Below are 2,330 nucleotides of genomic sequence, written 5' to 3'. Positions count from 1 at the left end.
TATAATATGTTGTATTATAATACAACATATTATAGTATAATATAATATGTTATATTATAATATAATATAATCTATGTAGATGTTGTAAATCATGTCAGGGATCAGAGTGAGTGTTGGGGGATGACTCTCAGCTACTACCACATCAAATGACAGTTCAATATCTGTAAAAGTGACTGAATTTTAGGCATTTGTGCGTTAACTATGATTAATTAACTGTGGCGGCCGTCTTGAAATGGATCGTCTCCAAAAGTGAATGTGTTGCAGATCATCAATCGATGACTACGGTCTGAAAATCTTTATTGTTTCGCCCACAGATAGAGTTGTCTTTAATAGTTAATGTCAAAGTTTGAGGAAATAAAATCTTGTGTGGTGCCCAGGATATGTTGTGTTAGGGACCATGCTGAGCTATGCCACCTCAACTTTTAGCTAAATATCTGTAAACTTGGAGTTCGAGTGTTTGTGGGTTTGCTACGGTTGCTTAGCTTGAATGTTGGTTGAGCCAAAAAGTAACAGATGCAGATGTGCAGCCAGTGACAGTTTGAGTCCAAGCCATCCACTGGCTCATCACATCAGACAGTCAGACATGGCAGAAACATCACAGCTGTTGAGCCGGCTGCGGCAGGTGATAATGTCGAATTAAATGATGTACCTGAAGCCACAGCTTCCACAGCATCTTTGCAGAGGAGAAGCTCTTTTCAAGTGAACCAGGTAAATGAGTCTAACCTGTACAGCAGTAGCAGCGCACCCAAAGCGTTCCTGTAGCAGAGAAGCAGAGGGCCAATGAAGTCCAACATGGAGAGGAACTCCACCAACCAGGGCACGGTCAAGATGGTCCGCTTCCTCCTCACACTGTTACTCAGCACAGCGCACACATCAAGAACCTGAGCTCTCTGTGGGGTGAAGAAAACAAACACAACGTGTCACAAAACGTTTGAGGCAAAGCACAAACAGGAAACACAATCAGAGGAAAATCATCCTCGTGTTGCTGCTCATATACATATGACCATATCATTATCATAGAGCTGACAAAGTGACGGGTAATAATGTTTTTCACTGTGTCTGGCTTAGCTAAATATCTCATGAACCACTGGACAATTTAAAAAACCTTCCCAGGAAGCAATAACTGGACAATGTTTTTTAACTCAATCCACTTCAACATGGCTGCCAAAGCTATTTGCTCTTAGGTAATATAAAAATGATAGGGATGCACGATATTATCAGCATGGTCTCTGTATCGGCCGATATTAGCAATAAAGTGAAATATCGGACATTCCATTAAAATAACTCGCCAGTAGAAAAGGTGCTGTTTACACACACACGCACGCACACACACACACCAGGTCCGTCTTGAAAACGAGTCCTCGTGACTCGATGGGACTAAGCTGTAGAAATAAAGGTTGAATGAATATGGTCCAGGCTCTACTTTAAAGAAGGCTACACGGGTAAATTAAGTGAGTGAAAAGAGCGGATGCACATCATGGTTCACATCACCTTGCTGCGCAGAGCTAAACACGTCTCGTGGATCTCTCTGGATGGTCTCTCAGTGGTTTGGTAAGGGAAAAAGGAAATGAATCCCAGGAACTTTGCTAGAAGACGAGCCAGGAGCAGCACTGAGGAAAACCGCTGCTTCTCATCCTGTCAGAGGGTTTATTCATGACGGTAGTGGCAACATATGCAATTTTAGGAATAACTCCTGCTAAAATATTGTGCATTCTAAAGTCAAGTGTGCAAAGATATTGATCAGACCACAGACCTGCTGCTCCATGTCTCCATCTTCCTCCTCCTCCCCTCCATCCCCGATGGAAGCAGAAGGGCCGAGTATGGAAACCTCTTCCAGCTGGAGGAGTTGTTGACACAGACGGTCTTGGAGGTGCTGACTCAGCTGACAGCTGGAACAACGCGTGGGAAAATTATTGAAAAGAAACACTCAAACGGACTACATTTCTCTCACACATGCACTATACCCACTGTCCCTCCTCCGGACATGTCCAAACCACTGTCCCTCCTCCGGACATGTCCAAACCACTGTCCCTCCTCCGGACATGTCCAAGCCACTGTCCCTCCTCCGGACATGTCCAAACCACTGTCCCTCCTCCGGACATGTCCAAACCACTGTCCCTCCTCCGGACATGTCCAAACCACTGTCCCTCCTCTGGACATGTCCAAGCCACTGTCCCTCCTCCGGACATGTCCAAACCACTGTCCCTCCTCCGGACATGTCCAAACCACTGACCCTCCTCCGGACATGTCCAAGCCACTGTCCCTCCTCCGGACATGTCCAAGCCACTGTCCCTCCTCCGGACATGTCCAAACCACTGTCCCTCCTCCGG

At 45.7% G+C, this 2,330-nt stretch overlaps 1 protein-coding gene across 1 annotated transcript in view; it reads right to left on the bottom strand.

Annotated features, from left to right (window-relative positions):
• The window catches only part of cdan1 (codanin 1), a 25,200-nt gene that overhangs the window by 16,815 nt on the left and 6,055 nt on the right, over positions 1–2,330 (bottom strand). The window contains exons 7-9 of the mRNA XM_037694846.1: positions 1,754–1,889; positions 1,492–1,635; positions 724–890 (exon numbers count right to left, since the gene is read on the bottom strand). Coding sequence (XP_037550774.1) covers positions 724–890; positions 1,492–1,635; positions 1,754–1,889 — 447 coding nt within the window. The remainder of the gene's footprint in view (positions 1–723; positions 891–1,491; positions 1,636–1,753; positions 1,890–2,330) is intronic.

This window comes from Nematolebias whitei, chromosome 21, assembly GCF_014905685.2.
Source record: "Nematolebias whitei isolate Nwh7 chromosome 21, NemWhi1, whole genome shotgun sequence".
Classification (NCBI taxonomy): Eukaryota; Metazoa; Chordata; class Actinopteri; order Cyprinodontiformes; family Rivulidae; genus Nematolebias; species Nematolebias whitei.
This window is presented reverse-complemented; position numbering and strand designations above follow the sequence as displayed.